The sequence below is a fragment of the Mixophyes fleayi genome, chromosome 10 (genome assembly GCF_038048845.1).
Source record: "Mixophyes fleayi isolate aMixFle1 chromosome 10, aMixFle1.hap1, whole genome shotgun sequence".
NCBI classification, from domain to species: domain Eukaryota; kingdom Metazoa; phylum Chordata; class Amphibia; order Anura; family Limnodynastidae; genus Mixophyes; species Mixophyes fleayi.
Genome location: NC_134411.1, coordinates 15766910 through 15792793, shown reverse-complemented (window position 1 = coordinate 15792793; position 25884 = coordinate 15766910). Strand labels below are relative to the sequence as shown.

The window sequence follows — 25884 nt, the reverse complement described above, 5'->3', positions numbered from 1 at the left end:
TTATTTTAAAATGAACTTTAATGGAGGGGGAGGGGTCATATGAAAATGAGAAACAGGACATTCACTTTACAGTTACATTCGTATATCATTTATTTCCACCAAAAGGCAGCAGGAAAATGAGTAACGATAATTTGCTAATTCTATGAAAACAGGCAGATGCCTTGAAGAAAGCTTGTGAAGTTATGTCTATTCAGGAGTTTAAATATCCCATGTACTGGCAAGTCGCATACTCTCTGTGCTCCTGAGATGTCATAAAGCTGCCAGCTGCACATTGTACAAGTACATATGTTATTTTATTTCCGAATCATGCATTGCCAATGTGCGAGAAACCTAGTTTAAATCAACAGCGAAAGCATAATCTTAAAAATAAATAAATCAAGCATAAAGTTAGGGTGTCAAATTATAATTTTCATTAAATCTTTCATGAAACTGCAGATGTTTCCAACATAATTATCTAATACAATACAATGTCAGCAACCACAAAATATCCTCAAGCAGGTCATATGATATACTAGATGGCCATTTTTATTTTTGAAAACTACAAATTATTTTATGCGGCCTGCGAATTAGATGAATATGGGAACCCACTTTTTTTTTTTTTTTTAAAGGTTCCAGAAGTAGGCAAGCACTTGGGGTAGTTACTCACTAACTCACTTTGCAAGATCCAGAATACCTTACCAGACACACGTTAGATTGCCTTACGACATACATGATATTATCCACCAGCAAGTGGCCACAGTGATACTCAAATATGAAATCAACCTTGTACCTAGCTTGGTAAATCCAGGTCTAAGATTAGGTAATCTATGACAATTTATAGTCTCTGCAATGCAGGAGAAAGCACGCTTCCACTACAAATAATCTCACACGCTTCCACACTACAGGACAAAATTACCAAACTCAAATACTCGCAGTAAGAAGTTTTGGGCAGTTTCAATTCCAGTCTAATTTATTTCCTAAAATGTCAGAAAATAACCTCCTCTTTTTACCCTTTTGTAAAGAGAAGACCGGGAGCGAAGGGTACTGCACCATAAGAGCATAAACTAGCACATAAAACACCCCACCGTCGCTGCAGATGACATCACATGCCCCATCTCCTGCACAGGTCATGATGTCATAGCTCTCACTGAGCTATGCAGAAAGTTCATAGGGTGGACCCTACTTTCACAATGTTATATATGAAAAAAATACATATAATATAGGAGAACAGCAATAAGAATGGAGCATAGGAGTTGGGCAGGGAATAACCTGTATAACCACACATTTTTCCTTTTGCTGGCGTTTGAGGCCGGCAATGCACTGTGGCCACCTCTGGAAGCAAAGATGTAAGTGCCAGTGGGAGGGCAACGCAATGTATTCCATTCCTAGGCACAGACAGGATTTATACAAGCAGATCTCACTGTCCATCAGGCCCGTGGGAGGATGCTCCCCCACAGTCTTGGGAGGGTATTGGGGAAGCCTAAGGGGTAAGCACGAAGGATGGGGTAGAAATCAGTGGATCCTGGTCAACTCTTCCACTATCTTTATCAGGTCGTCAACGGTGGTCTCTCTCTTCATGCCGCTGCCATCGTCAATCTGTAAGATAAGACGTGTTTAGAAGACACCATGATCTGCTTGTACACAAAAGTGAGAAGCCCAGGAAGGCCAGAGAGAAGTGAATTTCTCCTTACCTGTAGATTTGCTACCACCTCCTGCATCTTTGACCGGCTGATGTCCAGGAAGCTCTCAATAAGATCTCCATCTATAAATCCTGCTGCAGATTCAGTCTTCCTCTCGGTGTGGAATGACCTCCAGGTGACAGAGTGGGTAAAGGAAAATGACTGCATGGATTACACAAAAAACCTTTCACAAAACATGAATGCACCACTATCAAGCTGTACACAAAGAGGACTTCTACTGAACAGAGCTATTTCCCATCATCATAGTAACATAACAAAGGATATAAGGAGTGTTCAATCTTGCCGACGCTCTTGATGACTTTGTTGAGTCTGTTCTGAACGTCTAGGAGGAGATTGTACCAGCTCTCAGATACTGATGTCACCAGACCTGAGGGACACAAAGATTAGGTTTAATGGCCAAAACAAAAAGACAGAATGGTAGGAAATGAATAGCACCTTTTACACCTACCAATCATCCCATTAACAGTCCCAAAAAGTACCGAGCCTTGTGTAGGTGGGGACGTCTCCCCTAGATTCTGCATCACCAGAGATCCATGACAGAAGACATTGACAAATTCTCCTAGGTGGAAAAGACCAACTTCCTGCAGGTGCTGTCGCTCCTCGTCTGTTGTGGCGGCACTAGGCACGAGAACAGAGAAACCTTACAGCTTCCAATCCTGCACTAAATAGTTTTGTAATCCACAAAAGAGTAAAAACTGTTCTAGGTTCTCATCAGCCTTGTGTACAGTTTAACTTTGCCCCTTAACCATCTTTACTTATCAGTAATGGAAAACTTTATTGAGCAGTGCACATACATAATTATTACCTATCTTTCTGGCATACAAATAAATTAAATGCATTCTCCGCTCCCAGGAAGTTATCGTCATCTAGAATCTCCACTGCGCTCATCCAGTTGGGGTTAAAATCTCGTGCGATCTGTAGGGATACAGAATAAATATGAATTTCATCAACACACAACAAGGTAGCTAAGCCACGTAAAGTCCAAAGGGTATTGAAAAAGTGGCTGGTCTCCACTTTTTCAAATCTGCAGTTTAGTAAATATACCCCAAGTCTACATTTCAACTTCTCAAATAAGAACTCCTGCTCCCACAAAGAGTTTGTACAAACACTAAGAGGTATTCAATTGTGCACAAAGTGCCGCCGAAGAACGTGTCTGCGTACATTTCCGGGTAAAACGGTACCCCAATATCTTGCATTTTCCTGCACACCTCTATGGGGTGTGAGGAGAAATCTGCGATGTTACATTACCGTGGAGTGCTCCCGCGACCGTTCCCGAGGCATTCTGCTGACAACTGAATTCCGCCCACAACTGAATTCCGCCCTTACAGTTTTCTAATACAACTGTTGCCATAAGATCACAGAGCCTTTCTGCTCACGTCCCACGTTTCTTACCTCCTCAAAGTTTCCTTCCATTGGTTTGTAAGCTAGTAGCAGCACTGAACGCATCAAGTCTCCCACCAGAATGAAATCACCCTTGGTTTTCAAGTATAAAGCCATGATATTGTTGTAGTGATTGCATTCTGTACGCAGCTCCTTTTCGGCTGTCCATTCATACAGGCGCACCTGTGTATAAAAGTTATCGTTAACCATGCAACACACTGATCGTAAAATTCTAGGATTCTGGCATACCAGTGTAAGCCACTAGTCTTACCGTGCTGTTGATGCTGGCCAACAGCTTCCCATTAAACTCCACCATAGAATACACTGCTCCTTTCACTTCCTTCTCTGCAACCGTCTGCAGCTTCCCTGTACAGAGTAGCTTTGAATTAGTATTGTCCTACACATTTTCAGAACAGTGGTATTTTACCTTTTACAAAACCAAAAATGTAGCTTTGGATGGAATAAGGAGACATAAAATAAAACACAAAATCCCTCAAAGCATCCAACTGTCCGAGCAGGAGGATTGGTTTGTCAAAGCCCCTCCCCCATGAACTACCCATTCATGTCAGAAGCTTGCAGTGAAGCAGCTTTCACAAACGCAAACAAGGCCTGCCAGACCAGGAGGATCTCTTTGCTCAGTCCGTTACATAATTTGGGTGACTGGCTAAATCGCCCAATCTGCCAAGCGCTTGTGAGTTTATTTTAGGTCATCTAATTCCACCCAAATCTAAATATTTAGCTTTGGATGGAATTAGACTTTAAAGCATATTCAATGTCTTCCAACATTCCCGTATCGGGTGACTCATGGCATTTGCCCTTTCTCACCATCACAGTATTGGAAAACCACGATCCTCCCTTGCTTTGGTTCTGCCTCGTCTGGATACACCATTGCTGTTCCCACTATGAAATAAGTGCTTGGATCCTTTCCCAGCTTACAAGACACCAAGCTCAGGGTGTACTCATTCTGCAGGAATTGGTGAGTGTGCAGGACTGAAGGAGACAAGATAGAAAGAGCAAAAGGTAAGTTTTCTGATCAGAGGACACTTCACTTGTACCTTTTATTTTAATCTCCTTCATCCCGACTACCTTCAAAGGTGTGTTGATCTATGATGAGGAGATTGTGAACCTCTACTTCTTCGCCAAATGATGTTTCATGGGGAGATGTGCTCCCTGAAAACAGCTTACTGCTACTCACACTGGAAGACAATGCCTAGCAGAATACCAGACAAAGTGTTTGAAAGCAGAATAAAAAGCGATGAAAACAAATATAAAATTAACATGTTGATCAATGTCTGCACTACATTCATAGACACCCTTTGTCTTTTACACATGTAGAAACCTTTTCACTCACCTGGGTGCTGGCGCTAGGTCTGAGTGGAGAGCTGCCTCCGCTAGCGTCTTGTACCTCAGTTCGACTGGAGAGCACCCCAAAACACTGGGAGACCTCTTGATAGCAAATCTTCCTACAATAAACAGAGGATTCTTGGTGTGAACATTTCATGAATTTTCCATGTAATAATATCACCTGTGTCTGACTCCACTGGCACCTACCTGGGAGATTCGTACAGCGGTACTGTGCGGATGTGCAGTTTTTGGATTTCATCAATAGTTCCAATGGTTAGAGTGCTGTTATTAGCTAGAGCCAAACTGTAAATAAAAGAATGTGGTGAGGATGCAGTTTGGAAGGATAACGAGTAAAATTTGATCCACACAAGAAATAAAAGAGGAGAGGAACAACAAAGCTGAAGCTTCGATGATGAGTGGTCACTATCCTCTAACCAAGTTAAAAGCATAAGTGTGACTTGCCTATCCGGGTAACCCTCAGAGTTCAAAGGGCACATATAGTTGACCTCTTTCAGATTGACATTGGAGAAAACTAGCTTATGGTTGCTGCTGTAGATGACAGTCGGCCGGTCAGAACAGGCGAACACATTTGTTGTGGACAGAGATCGGAAAGTCCTAAGAACAGTGGGCTGTGTTCCCAGGGTCACCTTCTTTCTGTCGCTCAAAATACCTGTAAAGCAGGGAGATATGAACTCTATGGCAGCGATGACCAGGCTTTGACCAATTCATGGCAGCAGTGGCTCATGGTTTATACTTCTTTTGGAGAATGAAACACGGATACATTTACAGTCTTCACTCACCTGTTTCTGTGTTGAGGCTGAAGTAGAAGAGAGCACCATCTCCCAGCGCACAAAGTAAGTAGTGGCTGCTTTCAAATGACGTCATGAGGATGGATCTTGGGATAATCTCTAAGAGGAAAACAAGAAAGAAGTCAAAGAAAATATGTTCTTAAATCTTCCCTTCTACTGAGCTTAATTCCATAAAAGACAGTACAGCTCTTAATAATTCCTCTGCACCAAGCTCTATTTTAGCTTACCTCCACCCAGCATCTCTTTGTGCAACAACTGAAACCCTGGTAGGCTAAGGATTCGTGCAGAGATATCAGTCCATAGGCCGATAGCACAAAGTGTGGACAAAGCTTCGCTGCCACCCAATGGGGTGACATCTAAACAGGCAACTTCATGCTCCATTTCAGTACAGCTGTGGGGTAAAAGCAAGTGTCATAAGTAATGATCAGCACTAATGTCAGAAATAGAAAACCAGAGAATATATTATACTGCTTTACCTGGTCTGTCTCAGCTCTCCTGGGTGGATTTCCAGGTAATAGAGAACTCTGCCCACTGCAAGAAGCACTTGGCGACTGTTGCAGGAACAGACGCTGACTTTACGACCTTGCGGCTCTTTCCATTCACTAACCAAGGTTTGTGGATCCTGGGACACAAGTCTCACTGAAGCCGATGTGATCTGGTAAATAAATAAAAATATATATTTACAACTTGCAAATCTGGAACTAAACATGTAAAAGGTAATAGACTATAGATAATGCTATTTATTACCTGAATGAGCTGCTGATGTGCCACATTCCCACAGAAAAAGGTTTGCTGATCATCAACAAAGCCAGCAAGGTCTGTCTCTTCCACTTCTTCCCCCGACAAGGTCAAAACTCTGCAGAACAACCATCATTTTGTATCACAAAATACATTCTGTTAACCTTTAAATCCTATATTGACCCTCACCTCAGCGGATAACTCACCTGGTCTGTCCCACAAAAGACAAGACCAATGTGTCATCTGTTTCGCGGTTGGCAGTAACTCTGAGAGGCCACAAACCTGATGCAGAACAAGGAGTATTATGTGCAGGAAACAAAAACCTTCACTAACTAAATCACTCACTAACCACCAGCTGATACACAAAGACATACATGAAATAGTGGTACTGTTACTCTCAGGAAATGAGGACAACAGCAAGGAGTATATCCTTCACAAATCCCCACCCACATCCACCACCCGGAGCCTGTGTACCTAAGCCCTAGTATAAACCATTTCCCTGGATATTATTATCAGAAGCACCTTTGATCCCTGGTAGGTCAATGCTGGCATGCTCATGGATGCCAATGCCGTTTCTGATGATTCGCAGAGAACCTTCCTTAAAGGCCCCTGAGCAGGTCACGAGCTGTGACAAGAGGAAACAAATGTAAGAACCAATGCACAGAAGTTAGAGAAGGTATGTGAGGAATCAAGATAGGTCATATCTCACCTGTCCCTGCCCCTGCCTCTCAAGATCCACTACACACATGTCTACAATTGGACCAAGGTTTGTGAAAGTCTCCATTGCCACAACATATGAGCCCTGTTCATTACTGTCTGCGGTAAGCTGTGAAGAAACAGAGAATTAATTGGAAACGAGTAGTATGAAAGGTAACGGAAGCAAGAGAAAAATGCCACAATGTAACACAGTGTAGTCTTAGGAAAAAAATAGACCATTGGAATAGAGGCATAGATGAGTAAAAGAAGCCAGCATTGCATAAATAAAGAGAAATTGTACTTGGCAATAAATCATGTTTTCCAAAACCAGTGGAGGATACAGACTAAATTAAAGGGGTTCAGTTGCACTCATAGCAGGCAGGATATTTCTTGATTAAAAACAGATATGAGTATCATTTTCTTATTAATCATTTTTCCAGCAGGGATGAGACAGTTTACATAGAGAACCTTAATGTCCAAGAGTAACCACCTATGTATCTGAAATAAAACCATAATGGCCACATAAGACTAAATAAGGTAAAATAAAATCAGAAACGTCATCTGAGCCAACAACCAGGGAGATATCCCAGGAGAAGAGGTCTGTATCCCCAATTGGCTTAGGATAATTGTATATTATAATTCCATACAGTGAACATATATCAACCTTACAAAGCTATTCATACTTTAAGGCCCAGGAAGCACTCTCACTGCTGCCCAAGTGGAATTAAAAGTGATCTTAAAAGACTCAGGCCCACCAGCTTAGCTTGTGCATGGAACATGTAAATAAACACACAGTTAAATGGACTGAATACAAGTGACCTGGCCGTTCCCATCACGTTTGAAAAAGACAGAGACTGAGTCCTAGATATAGGATGAACAGCCATGTGAAAGTGCTACCATTTCTTAGGCAATGGTCCCAGAACAAGGATAACCACCAGAATCCCCTCAAGCCTGGTCATCTGCAGAAACCTCTGTCTGGAGAAGCAAGATTGGAAAAAAAAAATAGTTGGCTCAGGTGATAATTAAGCAAGACAAAAACGACAGGGGTCTCAAAACTAGGACAAGCAGCCCCTTGTAAAGTCCAAACGAGAAGCCAAGAATGTGCCCCCAGGAAGATCTCACAAGCAGCTGGGAAAAGACTGGTACAATCACTCCCCCACCTGAGAAGGTCACATTACCAATTAAAAAAAGATTATTCACAGATCAGTTTAAATTGTTCATATTTGTACGGAGTTTTCAAGTAGATGATGATAAGGGGTTAACAAGTTCCTTTAGAATGCAGGTGTTTCCTTTAGAATGCAGGTGTTTCCTTTAGAATGCAGGTGTTTCCTTTAGAATGCAGGTGTTTCCTTTAGAATGCAGGTGTTTCCAATCAGATTTGCAATGTGTGCTAGTATGTTTAAAAGCACTGACTGGACTTTCTGATATCCACACTCATCCTTCTGAAGAAACCCCATATTTGATTGGAGTAACATGCCAAGGAATATCTCTTGATAGTTTTATTGTCAGGCACATGAACAGTCTGTGGTTAATCAATTGCATTCATACAATTGCAATGTGCTCCATTAGCCACTGCAGGGTTTTCATGCGACTGTAGATGAGACCTGCTATTCACTTAGCATCTCGCTGGGAGCTAGTCACGATTAGCCTTATGAGCTGCAGGTAAACAACATACCGGCTTTGCTGAGCCACAGATATTTAGATGGCACATATTTATTAGTGCTCATTGGAACTTATCTTTTTACATTATACTATTTATTTGCGCCCCATCAATGTTCCTGTGGGAGGACTTCGACTTTATATAATTTGTATTAACAAGACTCTATGGGGCGTATTCAATTGTTCCTCCGGCCGCCGGAAATACGAGCGCGTTAAAACTATTACCGTTTATACGGTAATATTGCTCGTAAAAACCGTTAATACGGTAGTTTACTCGCTGAATTTCATCTCGCAGCTCCCGTATTACCGTATTAACGGTAATAGTTTTAGAGCGCTCGTTTTTCCGGCGGCCGGAGCAACAATTGAATACGCCCCTATAACTTGGAACATTTTAGTCAGCAACTTTGCTACTCTGTATCAACCACTATGTGGTCTGTATACTGCTGCTAGACAGTAAAACAGACACAGACCCATGTATTCTACTGTGGTAATATTCTCACTTAAACAACGCTAACTCACAGAAGCAAGTCTACCCATAGAGAACCACACACATGCCTCAGTGCCAAGATGTCTATCAATGGTTGAGATGTCTGGTGATGATATCCTAATGGAGGATCAAAATCGGTTGGCCTTGGGACAAAAATGTTATAGTTTTCCAAAGAGCAAGTCTCAAGTAGAGATGGAGAAGTGGGGTTTCTGGCACAACCAAAGGTAGGACCTGTTCCAACCTAAATAGAAAACGGAGCGAATGGGACCACTTCAAAATGGAAGCCCCTGTCCAAGCTAAATTACAAAAATACAATGACAGAATGAATTAATGAAGGAACAGCGTATAGGTATCATGAGGCTCTAGAGTATCTGAACAGTCTCATAAAACTTAATATACAGTGAAGCGCTAGTTGAACTAATAGGACTTTGATAGCTGACAGGCCAGCCATGTTCCTGTATGACCTGTAACAGTGTGTGTTTATGGGTTAAGTTAGGTATTTGAAAGAACCCTGATCAATAGGGTGTGGAGGCAGGTAAGGATCCTCTAGTGGTGTAGATGAGCATCAAGTGCTGCCTATCCTTGGTCAGATGCCAAACCAACAGAGAATGCGCAGACCTAGTAGTGACTTGTTCACATTGAGAATGAAAGGAACTACTGATTCCCAGATGGGTAGCTTTATTTCATGTCTATTAAGGCAACAGCAAGCACCTGGTGACATGGTCATAGAACCCAGATCTTCAACCAGGAGGAAAGAGATTAGAATACAATTCACAGCCAAGTAGTAATGATGGACAATATATCCTGAGCTGCAATAGGGCCTGAGTGCACAAGGCTTTAGTGAGTGAGGTCTCAAGGAGAGAGACCTGAGAAGCACAACATGGGTTATATACTGCATTGAGTTCAAAGACCTTGTTAGGAACTATGCATTCCCTATAGGGGATGCTCTGTTCAAGGAAACCAATTTCAAAATTAAGAGCCCTGATGTAAGCTGTATAATCCAAACAAAAATATGACCTAGGAGGGAGAAGGGGCTATTTAATGTTTAGTCCCAAGACAATACTTTGCTCACAAAAGTTAGTCTTTTCAGCACTGTGCTGAGACATAAAACTAACTGTTGCCAGAGAGGTTCATTTATTACAGCTTGGTCTCAAAAAGTGCTTCCCCGAAGGATAGTCAGGGATTTCTTAAAGTTAACATCCAACTGCTATGCTAAAGCCAGAGAGCTCAACCACTGAATCTTTACAATGTCCAGAAAAAAGGCACTCCGATGTTGCTGCTGCTGCTATGGAAGTCTTACCCTCGAGAGAACTACAATGCAATGAGGCCACCTTCTGGAAGAACTAAGATACTGCATTAGTAAGAACCATGGCTTGTTCTGATTCAAAATGAGGTTGAGAGACGGTACCTTCACCAGGGTTTATATGGGCATAGCTGAAAGTGATGGCAGCATGGAAGCTCACTCTGTGGGTTCCATGAGAGCATCTATTTGAGCCTGTGGGTGTTACCCAGAGAGGAATAGTAGCTCGGCTTCAGAGGAACAGTGTCACCACAAGAAGAAAACAAAATGTTATTTCACACCATTGCAATACAATGAAGACAAACAGAGCACCTAAAAAGCAGCGGCAGGCTGGGCTGGGGGGCATCTGCCCCCCCGGGGCGGCCCCATAATGGGCTACATTGGGCTTGGTCCCTGGGCCATCTGCATTTTTATTTTCATTTAAATTGTTCCTAATAGGCTGTTGAGTCGAGTCTTGTCCTCTAAACTAAAATTTGCCAGCCTTCCCCCTACCTAAAAGGAAGAGAATATGTAATATGAAAGGAATCTTAGATCAAGTCTCTGCAGCCCAAGATGTTATAACATGGAGACACACACTGGCTGCACAGTCCAATTCACTCTCTCACACAAATACATTATCTTCCTTCTCAAGGGGAAAGATAATAAGGGGGAAGAATTCCATGGTGGCGGCGGTAGGGAGAGATCACAGTCTCTCTCCTATCACACACTTTGTAAATTATTCATGTCTATCACATTTTACCCACATTGCCAATTGCAAAAATATTTAAAACTAAGAGTGGACAAAAGTCAGCACTTAACTCCTGTGTTGAAGGCAATTAAAAACTGGTAAGTTTCCTACTGGAACAGAAGTCCTTCTAACAAATGCCCTGTCTCCTATGAGTGGGACTTAATGCTATTAGTTATTCTTTGTCCTGTTGATGGAGTAAAATGGAATTCTAGAAAAGTGTAGAAATATAATAACGGAGAGGAGCTAATGAAATAAGAATTAATGGATTATAAACAATAGAGCTTATAGACAGGTTTATTTTCAAAGCATAAGCTTACCTTTACTAGCTGGGAGTCTCCAAGCCGAGAGCCCACAAACACCACTCCATTATCCAGGTAAGTGAGACATTCTGCAATGGAGGTCTACAAAAAATTAGAGACATTAGTGGCACGCATCAAATGTTTTTAGGAATGTTTCAGTACAGTGTGTGAATATGTCCATGTGTAAGCTCGTTTAAAGTGGTCGAAGATACTAACGACCTATAGTGAATCAGTGTCAGTCTCAGTAAACAGACAACTGTTAGATGTTTAAGAAGGGCAAAGACAAGTAACCATGTGTTTGTACAGGGTAGTAGTATCTGCGCTGTACTGAGCATACACAAAATTGTTGCACAGCTCATAATAAGTAAAAACAGCAACGTCAAAAAAGGCTAAAAAATTCTCTAAATGTTGCAAGAGCAAGACAAATCTTTATCAAACCAACTTTCACATGAAAAAGAAAAACAACAGAAAAATGCTGGTCTTGAAATAAGCTCTACATGTTCTTTTTATATTAGCTCATGTATCGTAACATTCAGGGTGTCTCCACCATTACACATGTTTTGGTAAAGTGTATGCAAGGGGCCACCTGACCTTTGTTCAGATTCACAATTTGATAAGAAACCAAAAAGGGAAAAGCCACTACAACAAAATGGGCAAACAATTTAGGACCTCACCTCCCCCAGCAGCTCCACTCGGAGGTCCTTCAGAGTGACACTTCCATCCATCTGCTCCTCCTTTTCCAATAGCAACATGAACAGACGGCCCTCCATGTCCCCGAGAAGATACCGCGATCCATTTACATCTACACGATTATGACACACAATGGTGCTTTGCTGAAAGGAAAGAAACAGTCAGCGGCTAACCGTTTTAGAACAATATCCTGAACCAAGTTCTCATGTGTCTTCACCCTAATAAAATACCTCTGTAATTTAGAAAGCAATAAGCACACCAGCCCAGAACATACAAAAGGCAACTCATACAATGGCCTAATGCCGTAAATAATAGAGGAAGGTCCAGATGCAGGCTACAGGACTACAAAATGCTCTAGACACACACACACAAGCTGCAGGGAATGTTTTAATTGTTCTACCGATGCAGCGCTGTAATAGTGGGATTTTTGATACTTCTGTAAAAGCCTTTTCTCATAATCCATGGGAGACGCTGGAGTTACAATGGGTTTATAGATGTGGTGAGAGGATCTGGCACTTTATATAAATCTTTAATGGCAAATTCCCCTCCTCTATACCTCCAGTGGTTACCAATATCAATTTATTAACAAAGCCCTCAAAGTGAAAAAACACAGAGAGGGAGAGAAACGTAACAAAACAGCAAAAAAAAATCCAAGGTCTCCCATGGATGATGAGAAAAGGCTTAGGTAAGTATGGGGGACACTGAAGTCACAAAGGGGACATATCAAAGACGCCCCTTGGGGAGGAAAAGCTTTATAACAATACATATTTTGTGATCAAAAGTAGCATCTCTGGACGCAACAGTGTCAAACCTGTAAAATTTGGCAAGTGTGCACTGACGTCCTGCACAATTGTTCAACAGAGTCAGTCAGCAGGTAGAATGTGTGGTCAGTGTCCCTGGAACAAGTAGACCCGCACTGGTGTAAGCCTCATGGATCACAAACTTAATCCACCTGGCAAAAGTCTGATTAGAGGCAGGCCTGCCTCTCTTCTGCACAGCATATAGAACAAAGATCCGAATCTCTTGTTCTCTGAATGTAAATCAAGTACTGTGTCCAGTTCATCAGATGAGGAATCCCCAAACTACCCTGGGGAAAGACAGTAACCATAATTTCCTGGTTCAGGTGGAACATGGAAACTACTTTTGTTTGGAATGAAGATTTCATTCTGAGCACAACCCTATCCCTCATGAAACACCAGGAAGGGAGATCTACAAAACAAGACTCCATATCAGAGACCCTGCCAGCTATAGAGATTGCCAGGAGGAAAGCTGTCTTTTAAGAACAAATATTTTAACTCTACAGATTGTAAGGGCTCAAAGGTCAGCTGTTGCAACGCCCAGATCACAAGGTTGCGGGACCAGCGGATGTATATGGGAGGCTGTACATGCAGCAAAACCTGGAAGTTTGGACCTCATTAAAGGATGCCAGCTCCCTCTGAAAACACAAGGACAATGCTGAGACCTTATAATACTCAGTCAAAGGCCCTGATCCAAAACCCTTGTAAGAAGGATAAAAGACAAGACAGTTTAAACACTGATGTAGGGAGGTCCTTATGCTTACACCAGGAAAAGTAAGCCTTCTAGATTCTATGATAGTTCCTGGCAAAAATGGTCCCTCAGCATGGTCTGCACAAAACTGCCTGTTAGCTTTTAGGATAAAGCTAGCTGTGATAAATGATGATGCAGAAACAGGCCTTGAGCAGGTCTGGATGCAATGGAAGTCTCCACAGAGATACTGCCAGCATGTAGATCAGGTTGGAATACCAAGACCACTTGGTCCCCCAAGACTGCATGGTCTAGCAGGAAGTCTCTGGACCTGGTCCCGTAGTCTTTTGCCTTTAGCTGACATGCTATCATGTTGATGTCTAGCAGTCTACACTGATCCACTATGTGTTGGAAAATCTCTGGGTGAAGTGGCCACTCTCCTAGATGAACGTCCCGATAGTCCACCTCTCAGTTGTTCACCCAGGGAATGAATGTGACCATGATGTCCAGAAGATTTCTTTGAACCATCACATTATGCAAACTATCTCCTCATGGTGCCTCCTTAATTGGTTCAGATACGCTACTGTGGTGGGGTTGTCTGATTGCATCCTCCTAGAAGGATGGGCCGGGCCTTGGCCAGTGCCTTCAGAATGGACCTCAGTTCCAGTCCATTTATCTGGAACCTGACTTCTCTGGTATGCACCAACCCTGGAAACACTGAGGGAGGACAACTTCCTCCCAACCCCATAGACTGGCATCCGTGGCGAGAAGGATCTAATCCCAGATGGTGAATGGACGTCCCTGGTGAAGATGTTTCTCTTCAGACACCACAGGAGGGACTGGTGTACAATGGAGTAGAAGACAATGCTGTAAGCGGGACCTGATCCACTTCGAGAGGATGTTCTGCTACTCCGAGTGGAACTGGGCGAATTGGACCATCTCCCAGATAGGTATGCGCAGGTAGGTGTCTTATGTCCATGGACACCAGGGCCATCCAATCACCATCTGGAATTGAATCCGCGGTCACCACCTGTGTCAGCAGTGTCCGGGTCCCCTCTGAAGGTGAATGTGGCCAGAAACAGGCTGTCTAACTGCTCACAGCCCTCTCTTGTTCCAAGAAAAAGAAATAAAAAAATAAAATAATCAAAACTGATATTAGTAGCCACAAGAGGTATGGGGGGGGGTGGGGAGTTTGTCAATAAAAACTTAGTTAAAGTGTCAGATCTCCTCACACCACATCTATACTTCATTGTGACTGAGTGTCCAAATAGGATGTTAGAGATATAATTCAGTGCATTACGGGGCTAGTGCAAAACATATTCAAAATTTAAATTATGATTTATAAAAGGTGTTAAAGCTTAACATAGAACAATAGTGCAGTGCGTCGATAAATTGGGTCCCGACATCTTTTGGGTTGCCATCATGTCTCCCAAGTGCAGGAGGGGGAGACAGTGCTGGTAGCGCCACAGTAGTTCCAGAAGTCCTGATACAGTAAGCAGATCAGGAGTAAGATACCCCCTCACCAGATAAGAAAGTGCTACAGCAGTACTGTGTATAGTTCAAGCAGAATCTTGACCACTCACCTTAATGATCGGAGGAGCTATAGCCAAGTATTTTTCACCATTGTGGTAGGTAATAGATTCTTGACCTATTATAATGGCTCCTCCAAAAGGCTCTGGAACTGAGACACAGAAACATGTGCTAAAATACTTTATTGATACAAATGTTGTCTTCCTTTAAACAGATGGAAAAATCAAATGGAAAAATATTACAAAGGTATATAGACAATATTAACATGTTTCCTCTTGTACAGCTTTATTCAAAGAGTGATGCATCATGTCATAATGGGGGACATTTACACAAAAAAAATGGGAAATATATGTTGATTTTTGTTAAATGTTTTAATCTCTCTCTCTAGACTTGCACTACGTAAATATTCTATATTTGGCTTTTTTAGCAGAAAAGTGACATTTTGCCTACACTACTTTACATATAAAGGTGGGTATACCTGCCAGTCACTGCCTTATGATGTCACAGTTCAGGGAATTACAGATTACTTTGAAAATTGTACAGTACGTTACAAATTTGACCAAGTACATGAAGTCTCACTGCAACGTCGTAAGTTGCTCTGCAGTGGCAGGGGTAAAAAGAAGACGACTGATAAAGGACCCTGCATTCTATGGGTTCAGCTTAAAGAACACATGCACATAGGGGTCATGTTTCATCCAGTAATGATAAATTACCAGTTGAAAAAGGACCAAAACAGCACAGCACAGCTCTGCGTTCCTGTGTTAATGGAATTCAGCGATGTGTTTGCTTTTAATTGTTTTAAAAACTTGTTTGGACAGCCATGAAAAAGGTAAAGTCTACCATCTTCTTCCTCTATGCCAGGGATGGAAGGTCAGGGTCCTTTCCCTTCAGCAATACTTTACATGCATAGAGCAGCAAAAGGGTTAGAAGAGTATAAATAACCATCATTAGGTCCACTGTTTGCACCTCACCAAGCAGACATACCCCAGGGAGTCATAGTACTAGGAAGTCCCAAAAGCCCCTTCAAAAAAATGAGAACAGTGTTCCAACAATCCTGGGCTTCTACATGTTAAAACAGCAGCCAAATGCATTATTACACCTGGGAGAGCAGTTCCAGCCAGTAAATACATATTCAGGTAGAGTAAATACGGTGGAAGAAATCAGATTACTATCAGTCTCTCTCTGGCTGCTATTTCTGCTTTGGGATGAGCACTCAAAATGTCCTGGTGGTGGCTCTTTTAAATGACTTCTACAACATTTTCCCATTTGATAAAATCCCTGTTCACCCCTGCCAGGCAAAATGGTCTGTGGACCAGATGTCCTCAGCACTCCTTCCAGTCTCGTAACTTCTAACTATAATATAATTTAGCAAAGAGCAACCATATCACATAGCGAAGCTGAAAGTACTGAAATCTCATGTGGTGTGACAGATAGGATTTCAACTATTCACAAGCACAGAAACAGCCTTAGAAATATACATCCTTTAAGTCAGGGCGTCTCATCAGGTCGTATGTGTACCCCAAAGGGCTACGTTAACCAACCAACGTTAACTCAAAACACAGTTGACAAAAAATACAGGGCTTCTTGATCAGAATGTACACACAGTAGGGGGTACTTGGATTACATTTACACACTATTGTGGGTACTTGGAAAATATTAGCAATCAAATACTATATAATATATTTTTTTTCGGAAAGCACCGATTTAAAAGTACTTGACCCCTTATGAAGTCCAAATTAAAACATCAGGGATACTGAGCAACACTGGCAGAGATTTGTTACATCATAGTGGGTTCATAGGAGACCATGAATAAAGAGTGACCTCTAGACCAGGCTCTTTCATAGGGGTAGACAAGGTGACACCCAGAGGTGAGGCATTATGCAGAAGGCTATTTGCAAACAGCTCCAAAGGCTCATACATTTCTTCATCTAACATAGTTGCAAGATTATCAAGGGATCTAGCTAATAACCAATGAGCAAAAACTAACTATCCAGCTTAAAAGTATAGCAAAATATTAGGGTAAGGCCAACCTCCCCAAATCATTACTTAAAGTACTGGTACTCAAGATCATATCGCCTCCAAAATCTGTCCAGGTGGATTTAAACATGTAAAGGCTTAGTCACACCGGTGAGTTGTGTAAACACAAATATAAATATAGCTGTAGAATTTTCGTCTTACAAAATGACGCTCCCCTGTATAAACGGTAGCTCCACTACTAATAAGCATGTCCCTAGGCTGACGGGGATTTCTGTACCATTCAAAAGGCTTGACAAACCCCAGGTGCCCGATTGGCATGGCATCTAAATATTGGGCCTGGGAGAGGCCTGCGTGAACCAGGACATTTGGTGCACACAGCACCAGTGATCTCATAGCCGTCTGCTCTAATCCACGATAAGTTTCTCTCTGATCAATTGGTCTCTGTCGAGACCCTTCAGAGGGGAAAATGATCACATCCCTTCTGAGTAAATGCAGAGGTGAGAGAGGAGGAGAGGCTAACAATAAAGGACAGTGATAATGATGGTGGGAATTAATGAGTAGCACGTTAATGATGAAGGATGAATAATGATGCAGAATGGAGGGGTTAATGATAATTGATGCATGGGTTAACGATAAGGAAGGAGGTGTTAATGATAACTGAGGATAGGAGTCAATTAAGATGAGGCGATGGGGTGAATAAGGGGATGGATAAGGCAATGATAATGCTGAGGCGGGTGAATGGGTTTGAGGAGTGAGAGGGAGCACATGATATGCGGATAGAGGAGTGAGATGAAGAAGAGGATTGAGGTGGCGGTAAGAGAGGATTTTAGATTTTTTATACAGCAAGTAAAAAACAAACCCTCAAAAAACCCACCCTTTCTCTATCTGCAGAAAATGATCACAGGCAGTGGTATGTCTCAAAGCCACTCTCAACGGGAAGAGAGGAATAACAAAGCATGAACTGTCTAGAGTTCCCATCCATCCAAAGGCAGCCTGCGTAGAGCAGACGATCACAATATAAAACGTATGCAATCGAGGGACCACTATTCAAACCTGGTGCACCAACAATTTATAATGTATCGCCCTAAAAGGACTGATCACCCTGGTTGAGTACACCATCAGCCCAGAGGGAATCACTATCCCCTCCGTAGATCAGCATCAACAATGCACATTACACTGTGTTTTAGGCTGACTAATGACACCTTTCGTTTAGTACAAGTTTTACTTAATACACTGGTTCATCTTTCTAACTTCCTAGATTCTGTATTTCTCACCAAGAAATTTACATTACCCAAATAATTTTTTTTCTTGCCTTTCAACAAGTAAATTTAGCTGTACATGGAACAATCGTATTCGTAGTTCAAGGACAGTGAAATTAAACTCAGAATGCTAGTAGGCCTTGGCAAGAAAAGCAGGAATAACCAAAAAAGAGAAAGCTATGTACTTACCAAAGGTTGTAATAGGACATGTACATAATAATAAAGTAAAATTGCTAAAAATATGGAACCTCCTCTTTAAAAAAAATAAATAATTTTTTTTTTAAATTAAATCCATTTTGTATCCCTAATGTTTGGAAATATATTTCAAATGCAAAGAACCATAACTTGAAATTATATATATATATATATTTGTGTGTGTTTATACCTGCAATCACCATAGATGCCTCAGCCTCCACGTTTTCTTGCTTCCAGGGACCTTTGCTAAACTCCTTTTCCCTGAGGGAGACCTCATAGGTCTTCACATGACGGCCCTGAGGATCTTGGTAAACAAAGCAAATGGTAGGAGCCTGACAACTATAGAGGAACTTGACATCAATGACATGAAGCTCCTCCAGTCGGATGTTGAAAGCCTTTAACTCCTTATTGTCTCTCTCCAGTGGGATCACTTTGAATAAGCCATCATACAGACGCAATCCAATCATGCGACAATCTGGGTCAATAATCCCAATGATCCCGGTTTCCGAAGGGCGGCCAATGCGATCCTGACACAAAGGACACAGTCGGAGATGGGTATTAATGGATACAAATCTGAGACATGCAATGTAACAGAGAAGAATCACATAGCAATCAAAATGTGTATATAAATATAACTGTAAGAAGATTGTCAAAGTCTGATTAATGTGTGTGAAGCTTCTCCTATGACCCGTACCTGAACATTGCCATGTGCACGGGTGAGGATATCGATGCTGTCCCCAGTTTGTTTATATTCCAGGATACAAGCATTGTATTTGGCTGTCAGCACAAACAGAAGGTCTTTACTCTCACCCTGGACAGGAGCAGACAAGAAAAAAAATCATTAAACAACCCAGTATAACACAGCAACATTTTTACTTTAATCAGCGAAATTTACGCTACCCATATTTGGTAACATACGCAATATTACAGATAACCTATCAGCAAACAGTAAGGCTGACACTGCCAACTTGAAACAGCACAATATTATCAAGAAAGATGGAAAAAAGATCTCTTGCATCTCTAACAATTACTACTTAGATTAATACGTCCCTTGCCCAATAACGGAGAACCTCAAACCAGAATCCACATGGTTACCTTGGGTCTAAAGAGCTCCATGACTGCAATCTTGCCGTACATTCCGACCTCTTTTACAGGGCGCAGTCCCTCTGGTGTCACCACGTAAATCTCCAGCCGCGTGTTCTTGGCTATCAGAAGATTCAAGTCATCCTCAGATGTGAAGTGTCCTGTGAGAGTGTGAATTAAATGAAGATTATGACGGATATGCAAAACCACTGGGAAGAAGTAACCTGCACTCAATTTATCCAAGTCTATAAAAGAATGATGATGAAATGCTGGCTATAATAGCATATCAAGGTGTACAAATGAAATGTGAACTATCTGGGTAATAAAAATCACTCTTCTTGGGACAAAACTCTTACACAAACAAAAAAAAGAAAATAAAACATAATAAAAGTGTTACATAAATCTTAATGTGAAATGTAAACATTTGTATAAATGTACATTTGCCTACAAGTACATTAAAGCAGTATATTCTCATTATTAAAGTGAACCAGTTAGCTACACACAGTGGGAGAAGCCAATCAGTCAAAAGAATGTAGCCTATAAATTCAATAGGAATCAATACCACATGAATAGAAGTCAGGCATCACAATTATTAATCAGGCAGTGATACTGGTTACCTGCAAATTGGTAGGTTACTTCCTGGTTTACCCAACAAAATTGATGTCTACACTGTATGTAGTTGACAAGTTCCCATTAAGTTGTAATACTCTGTACAGCCAATTTAAATATGTTTAACAGTTGTCAAAGTATGTTACCACTAAAATAATAGGTCAATAACTATTATAATTTTTTCTCTAAATCAACATGCGAAACAAAAAGCATATCAATTAACATTCATTTTGAGAAAAAAATAAATTGATCCCTAAGTAATACTGAAAGATCCCAGATAAATAAAACAGGATTATCCATCTATTAATAAAAATGCACCGACGGTCTAGGGGAAAGCTGCGGTCTCCTTGTGTACCAGTGCAGCGCTCTCCTTTCAGAAAATGGTTTGGATACTATAGTCCAAACCACCTCCAGTTCACGATTAAGCTTTACAGGCTTGGTTTAGCAACAGAGGCTCTGCACTCTTGAGCAGTGACCAAAAACATAAGGAGACAGCCAGTTTTCATTTTTTCCATAATTGCTGCAGTTATTTGGACAACTCCTTTAATAAAATACACTAAGCACTTTTGCATTGTACAGCTGATGTCCCAACAGACAAATAAAGCTGCAACACAATTCTTTTGGAGGAACATTTTCCACCAAGTGTGACCGTATAGATTAATTTCATCATCTACTGTACGTTCATTAAGATTGTATTGAATCTACTGCAATCTGCATATGTTGATTCTTTCACAATTCACTAAAATTCAGTTATACTGAATGACTGGATTGTAGCTAGCCTACCGTAGCTAGCTTATGATTTGTGTTCCCACTCAACCAAATCTAATTTTTTTTTTTGTCAAGGGCTGCGAGAGGAATGGAGTGACATGTAGGAGCTAAGGGAAATACATAATACATTTTCAGTAGCTGGTAGTGAAGCTTTTAAGGTACAAGAACCAGTGAACACATGAAAATAAGCAACAAAGTTCCAGTAGAATGCACCCTTAACATAAAATACATCCTCTGGGCAATTCCTGTGGTGTAAAATATAGAAACAGTGTAAAATTAGGGACATGGATTCACTGAAATAGCATTAGGGAATAAGAGAATCATGAAAAGAAAGTAAGTTCTGGGACACTGTAAAACCAGGAAATGTAAAATTGAGGTTTGACATTGGCATTAATTCATGCAAACTGTCTTTAAGATATATTTGAACAATGTCAAACAGCTTGCTGCAGCCAAGTCAGCTGTGGTTCTGTGATCAGTGGTACAGTCTCCCAATATACAAGCGATGGGTAGTGGCCAAACGTGCTTTCACCTGCGGCCCACCAGCCCTTTCCTTAGCTATAACCCCTGTATGTCCCGTGCACAATGCAGGAGTTCACACTGTTCCAGTAACGCATCTGAGCTCAGAGGTCTCTCCCATTCAATTTCCCTCCTTTCTCCACGTTAAGCAGCTGGGTGATTCCTGATTACTTTGATGAAGTAAGGAATTATAGGCAGGGCCTGTTATGCACCAGACTGCTACACAGGTGGCGATACATTCTATATCATGGGGTACATTAAAAACAAAATCACAACAGGATGGAGGATGGAAATCTCCCTGCAGAATTGTTTTATGCCTGTTCCAGTCTTACAGTTAACTTGGCAGGTATAAAATCCGGTCAACCAGAAGTCAGAATTGCTTGTTAAAGCTTGTAACACTTTTTTTATATTTCAATGAAATGTCTGCTGATCCCAGGACTCCCAGCTCTCCTGAAAGAACAATGTAATATGCCATCTAGAGATACTTACAAATATTTACAGAATATGCACTGGATAACTGACATCTCTAAATCCCAGCACTCCTTACATTTAGCCCCAGCCCAGATACTAGACTCACCTAAGGTCATAGCAGAGGATGAATAACATTTTAGTATCTTTATCCCTTGCAGCCCCCTTCCCTCCCTGATGTACCCCCAAACCTACCCTTTTGAATAAATTTCAATAAAAATGATGGACTATAAAAAAACGTCTGCTGATATGTTATTAAAGGTAGGCATCTCGTTTATTAAAGGATTTGTTATAACTTATCAGAGAATAAGGTTAATGTGCATCCCTTTTCAAGGTCAGAGCGTTGCACATTTGAACCTTGAAGTGTGTCAGGTTGTCCATCACTGCTCTATACAGGCTTGTCCTCTACATCCTACACCCAAGTACCTTGTTAAATAGTGTATAATTAGGAACATGTAAACAGTGGTTGGTGTTTATAAATTATAAAACGCCACAATATATATTCGAATAATAAAACACATTTATTCATACATTAAAAAAATTTAAATTGCATATAGAACACAAAAAAACGTTTAATACACAATATGGATACAATAAAATAAACCATTGAATAAAAATTACTTTTTAACTCCGGTAAATTGGACTTATAAACAGAATGACCTGTAGGATGTCTCTGATGAAACCATAGGTGTGCAGAAACGGGTACATCTGTTTGGAGTTATGACATACAGGATTTCACTGTGATTACTGTTTACAAGAGTGCTATGTGAACTAAAAGACCTGGGTCTAAAGAACTTGCGACAAACAGAGGATAAGGACATTAAAAAACTGCTAGCCGAAAGGGAGCAGTAAGTGTTATGCTGGAGAAGAGTTCTTAACTGCTATCTGCTGTCAGTGGTACAAAAAAACTATGAGAACAAAGTGTTTAAACCCTAATCCTAACAGGTCTCCTGAAAACTGGCTCTCTCTTATAATGCAATGAATAATGTATTTCCTAGTATGTGCATGTTTGCAATTAACTATTTCCACTAAGTATATGTATAGTCATATGACTAAAGGACAGACTGCCAATCTTTTTACTAGTGAAATCTCCCCTGTATACATGATAAAAAGGGGAGGAGTAATAAAGCGATCTAACAGGTCATTTGGTTTATAAGTCCAATTTACCAGAGTTAAAAGAAGTGATTTTTATTCCATGGTTTATTTTATTTGTGTCCATATTGTGTATTAAACTTTTTTGTGTTCTATATGCAATTTGAGAAAGTTTTAATGTATGAATAAATGTGTTTCATTATTTGAATATTTATGGTGCGGTTATGTAATTTAAGCTTATTAAAATATTTGGAAGTTGTTTTGTTATTTTGATGGGTGATGTAGGTACACAGACACCCAGTAAGAAGCAGCAACAAATCATTATTACCAAAAGCAATTTTTATAAATATTTAAGAGAGCATCTGTATAAAGAAAAATATATTTTGGGTTAGCACCCTATTGATATCCTTAGTCTTTGGTTATCAATTTTTGGATTTTTCTACTGCAAAAATGTATACAATGTAACAAATTACTTTTCATAATCTACTTCTATGCTGTGGATGTTAAAGTTATGTAGACTGCCTCACTATGGTGCATTTTCCTTAAATGCTGATAAGTAAATGGAAGGAGTGTTACTCGGTTGAAGGGTGAAAATTTGTCTGGAGAATTCCAATGCACCAGTGGTACCTTAGTATTTTACATTGGATCTGTGCATCAGCTTGCTCCATTATGGATACCAGATCTAGCTTTAGTACAGCAGCAATGAGAATCTGAATATATTGTTTTTTACCACTATGTACTGGAGTATTTTTTAGTTTAATTTTATTTTAATGGTTTTAATAATCTGATTACCAATATTAATTATCTCAAATACTTTATTTTATGCTTGTCTTTATGTAATCCACCGTTCAACTGTAGTACTAGAAAACTCACAAAGCAGTATACCTCCAAAGGTTGTCATTCCCTTAAAAAGCTATCTAAAAATTGCACATTAAAGCTCACACCCCTCTGTGATGTCAAATGGGGCAGGGGTGAGTATCTCATGGATTTTAGAATCCAGCAGATGTTCACCCAGCCCACTGCTGTCTATAAAAAGTACAAGTGACTCTAGTACACTAATGTCTCCTGTCAACTGCAGCAGAAATATATGACAAAGCATGTTCAAATGTGGGTGCACCTATACAGCTATGTGCTGAAGACATCTTTACATGCAAACATATAAGTTTATCCATACAGATCTATACAGCAGACACAAGAGGCACAATTTGTTCTGGGTCCAATAGAGTAACCAGTAGGAGATACTGTAAAAATTCTGTATAATAATAATAAAAAAAAGCATTATAATTCTAGGTTGATCTCGTTATTACATGGTTCAAATCTGAGCACTGGACTTTATACTCAGCCTTCATTATAATAAAGTACTAGTTCTAATTTATTTTTAGTTGGTTTAAAAAAATAAAACAAAACAAACACGGCATCCCTTTACAAGTCTTAAGGTCAGTTTATTGCTCTTTTCCCATAAATAGAACCAATCTGTCTACTTGATCTGAGACACTAGGAGCTGGCCAGGCAGCCTGTGTGTCTCCTGCACATACACACACAGTGGGAGCTGGCCAGGCAGCCTGTGTGTCTCCTGCACATACACACACAGTGGGAGCTGGCCAGGCAGCCTGTGTGTCTCCTGCACATACACACACAGTGGGAGCTGGCCAGGCAGCCTGTGTGTCTCCTGCACATACACACACAGTGGGAGCTGGCCAGGCAGCCTGTGTGTCTCCTGCACATACACACACAGTGGGAGCTGGCCAGGCAGCCTGTGTGTCTCCTGCACATACACACACAGTGGGAGCTGGCCAGGCAGCCTGTGTGTCTCCTGCACATACACACACAGTGGGAGCTGGCCAGGCAGCCTGTGTGTCTCCTGCACATACACACACAGTGGGAGCTGGCCAGGCAGCCTGTGTGTCTCCTGCACATACACACACAGTGGGAGCTGGCCAGGCAGCCTGTGTGTCTCCTGCACATACACACACAGTGGGAGCTGGCCAGGCAGCCTGTGTGTCTCCTGCACATACACACACAGTGGGAGCTGGCCAGGCAGCCTGTGTGTCTCCTGCACATACACACAGTGGGAGCTGGCCAGGCAGCCTGTGTGTCTCCTGCACATACACACACAGTGGGAGCTGGCCAGGCAGCCTGTGTGTCTCCTACACACACACACACACACAGTGGGAGCTGGCCAGGCAGCCTGTGTGTCTCCTGCACATTCACACACAGTGGGAGCTGGCCAGGCAGCCTATGTGTCTCCTGCACACACACACACACACACAGTGGGAGCTGGCCAGGCAGCCTGTGTGTCTCCTGCACATTCACACACAGTGGGAGCTGGCCAGGCAGCCTCTGTGTCTTCTGCACATTCACACACACAGTGGGAGCTGGCCAGGCAGACTCTGTGTCTCCTGCACATTCACACACAGTGGGAGCTGGCCAGGCAGACTCTGTGTCTCCTGCACATTCACACACAGTGGGAGCTGGCCAGGCAGACTCTGTGTCTCCTGCACATTCACACACAGTGGGAGCTGGCCAGGCAGACTCTGTGTCTCCTGCACATACACACACAGTGGGAGCTGGCCAGGCAGACTCTGTGTCTCCTGCACATTCACACACAGTGGGAGCTGGCCAGGCAGCCTGTGTGTCTCCTGCACATTCACACACAGTGGGAGCTGGCCAGGCAGACTCTGTGTCTCCTGCACATACACACACAGTGGGAGCTGGCCAGGCAGACTCTGTGTCTCCTGCACATACACACACAGTGGGAGCTGGCCAGGCAGACTCTGTGTCTCCTGCACGCACAGTGGGAACCGGTCATACAGTCTCTATGTCTCCTGCACATACAGACACTGAGGACTCTGAGCTGTGGCTGGCAGCACTGGCCGCTATGTGCTGTGTTGCCAGGACTTGGAAGCACACAGAGCCGGACACTGACCTGTCACGCAGGCATTGACCGCTGTGGGTTTCTGCGCGGTCACCACGTAGTTGCAGGACATGTTGTCGCCGGACTGAGCTCCTGTCGCTGCGAGTCGTAGAGCGACAGGCGCGAAAACAAACAGCAACACTCAGGCCGTGCACCAGCGGAACCGGAAAGAGGAGATCA

General features: G+C 41.8%; 1 protein-coding gene across 1 annotated transcript; it reads right to left on the bottom strand.

Annotated features, from left to right (window-relative positions):
• Positions 1-65: 65 nt before the first annotated feature.
• DDB1 (damage specific DNA binding protein 1) lies at positions 66-25877 on the bottom strand. The gene is made up of 26 exons (XM_075187959.1): positions 25717-25877; positions 19350-19498; positions 18949-19065; positions 18445-18781; positions 14877-14974; positions 11793-11951; positions 11137-11220; positions 6660-6776; positions 6473-6575; positions 6157-6232; positions 5960-6068; positions 5689-5867; positions 5440-5603; positions 5204-5311; positions 4866-5073; positions 4611-4706; positions 4411-4522; positions 4146-4269; positions 3885-4049; positions 3331-3425; positions 3072-3242; positions 2485-2594; positions 2128-2297; positions 1944-2046; positions 1671-1794; positions 66-1575 (listed from the first exon to the last, which is right to left on the bottom strand). Exons 1-26 carry the CDS (start codon positions 25775-25777, stop codon positions 1492-1494), a joined length of 3423 nt encoding a protein of 1140 aa, XP_075044060.1. The 5' UTR covers positions 25778-25877; the 3' UTR covers positions 66-1491.
• Between the last annotated feature and the right edge of the window lie 7 nt (positions 25878-25884).